This window comes from Sinocyclocheilus grahami, unplaced genomic scaffold, assembly GCF_001515645.1.
Source record: "Sinocyclocheilus grahami isolate Dianchi unplaced genomic scaffold, SAMN03320097.WGS_v1.1 scaffold91.1, whole genome shotgun sequence".
NCBI lineage: Eukaryota > Metazoa > Chordata > Actinopteri > Cypriniformes > Cyprinidae > Sinocyclocheilus > Sinocyclocheilus grahami.
The window spans coordinates 404,544-407,359 of record NW_015505270.1 but is presented as its reverse complement, the minus strand read 5'-3'; the positions used below and the strand labels follow the sequence as shown (position 1 = coordinate 407,359).

Here is a 2,816-nt window from a genome sequence, read left to right as displayed (position 1 = left end):
GTTTGGGAAACCCCCCCAAAAAACAAACATTTTTCCCCCCCCCCCCGGAACACTATTTTTACCGGTGGAACCCCCTCGAAACGTGATTGGGCTAGTTTTGAGTAGCAATTGGGAAGGTTCTGTTGTGAAAACCTGGCAACCCTGGCACGCTACATGCGGAAATGTTTGAAAGCGTAAATATGAACGTACTTCAAAACGGCACATTGAAATTACTCAAGCAGTAAGAGTGTTACAGTGCATTTCATTACTGAAGACTTCGACCTTGAGATAATATAAGGTAATATATTGCTATATATTTATTTATTTAAAGTCTGTCTAAAGTTAACAGACCGTGTTTAAAAAGTGCAGTCCACATCTTTACATGTGTTTTTATAATTTAATGTTTTGTTTTTATATTTCTGCAATATAATTTAGTTTGTGTGATTTGTTACTGACTTTCATATTAATGTTTACACCAGGCTTGCACAGGCTTTACACCAGGCTTGCACGATTTGTCAGTGCTTTATGTTGTCATAATTTTTACATGCTTACAAGGTTGGAAGTTCAACAAATCAGTCAATATACTACTGTGATTGTAGTTGATAAATAAAAATGCCATTCATATCAATTCATGCATCACCTAATTTCATCGTAACATATAGGCCTGGCCTACAGAAAAGAGCATTTATGTTTAATCTATCTAATATCGTGTTGGTCATACTATACAATGATTTATAGCTTGTCTCTGTTGAATAATACAGAATATAAAGAGCTTTAAAAAATAATTGCACATTAAATTGCAATCGCAATACTGGTAAAAAACAACAACAATTGCAATTAGATTATTTTTCAAAATCGTTCAGCCCTACTTTGGGTGTACAGAAATACACAATAAAGCGCTATATAAATGCCTCATTCATTCATTCAAGTGATCATGCTGCTGCCTCCATGTCCTACGGTAAGATCGCTAATAGCTTCCACACTCTGCACAAACACTTGGATATGTGTGCACATATATCTATGTTAACGTTAGTGTAAGTGGCCATGTAAAGTTGCTATTAGTTACATGTTTCAGTTTCTAATGATAAACCTTATTTGAGGCCGAAAATTCATACCCGATCCACTGTAATTACCTCAAGGACCAGCTGTTAACGATTTGTCTGTAACAAACAAAGACATTATTTTTTTCCCTGCGATTAACCGACGAATAAAATTTTGGTCAACTAAGCCTCTTCTTGTTGACTAACGTTCAGTCGACTATTAGAGGGGCAGCCCAAGTTCCACCCAAACAGGGGTATTTACAGCATGGTGTAATAAAGGAGATGTGGGGTATTTTGAGCTGAAAATTCACAGACATGTTCTGGGGACACCTGAGACTTATATTACATCTTGTAAAAAGGAGCATAAGAGGAAATTAATTTAAGAATATATATATATATATATATATATATATATGAATGGAAATATATGATTCTATATGAATGAACATTATTTCTACATTTGTTCACGACACGAGTGTGAATTACATATTAGTACATATATGACATGTGTGATATAAGCATGATGTGTACCTATAGTCTGACGTAACTCCTCGCACAGGCTTATGTGAGGGAACTGAAGCATCTGTTTCCATTTCTTACTCTTGCCTTTTCTGTTCCCACCCCCTCCTGCAAAGGAATCAAGCAAAGATCAAATTAGAGGCAGGAACTGCATACAGGCTCTAAAATGCTATTAGATTACTATCTTAACACAGGTGGGCTTTGGAAGACAGAATGGGATACGAATATGTTTATATCATCTTATAATGTGAATAATATACAGGTGATTCTTTAATTAAGGCACTTTTGAAAGCTTGAAAAATAAGACTTCTTTAAACCGTTTCGTCAATTTTAAAACATTTATCAGATTTATCAAGTGGATTCTGGTATAATGTGTGATAGTTTGGATGGATGTTTGATATTGTGTGATGGTAATGACATTTCTCTCAGACTGGCTAACAAACCAGTTAGATTGAACTGGAAATAAAAAGAAATCGACTGCTTCTTAAATTAAAATTCTTAAATACAGGCTATTCTGGTAATGACACTCCATAAACATACTCACTCATTATGATTTAAAAATCATTAAATAATTTTTTAACTGTCATTGTGCCATGCTAGTGGAGATGTGCCATCATAACCAAATAAAAATATTTTGGAAAAACATTTGCTAGAATGATTTACATGATGATAATGACAGAAGTAAAGCAGATAGTGAATCTTTATTCCTACTACCGTGCAAGTTTGGGGTTGGTTCAATTTTTATTTAAATGGTTTTAAAAGACGTCTCTAATGCTGACCAAGCCTTCATTTGATCAAAAATACAGTAAAACAGTAATATTATGAAATATTACAATTTAAAATAACTATGTACATTTTTAAAATGGCTATTTAACATTTCTATTTTAATATATTTTAAAATGTAATTTCTTCTTGTTATTAATTCATGTTATGACAAAGACACATTTTCAGTAGCCATTTGATGAATAGGAAGTGCAAAAGAAATAGAAATCTTTTGTAACAAAAATGTTTTACTGTAACTTTTGATCAATTTAATGCATGCTTGCTGAATGAAAGTATCATTTCCTTTCAAAAACATCTAATGTTGAGATTTTATATTTGTAATATAATGATGTACAGTGAAATATATTTTTTAATATTATATATACAGAGTTCCCACTCTTTAATTAACACCAGATTCAGGGACTTTCAAGGACTTTTTAAAGCACTATTTATTTTATATCAAGCACCTATCAAATTCACACCCCAGAATATGTAGTGTCATGAAAGACCTTACAG

At 32.8% G+C, this 2,816-nt stretch overlaps 1 protein-coding gene across 1 annotated transcript in view; it reads right to left on the bottom strand.

Annotated features, from left to right (window-relative positions):
• LOC107587195 (G protein-coupled receptor kinase 6-like) overlaps positions 1 to 2,816 on the bottom strand; it is a 54,564-nt gene that overhangs the window by 47,811 nt on the left and 3,937 nt on the right. The window contains exon 2 of the mRNA XM_016274861.1: positions 1,551 to 1,646. Coding sequence (XP_016130347.1) covers positions 1,551 to 1,646 — 96 coding nt within the window. The remainder of the gene's footprint in view (positions 1 to 1,550; positions 1,647 to 2,816) is intronic.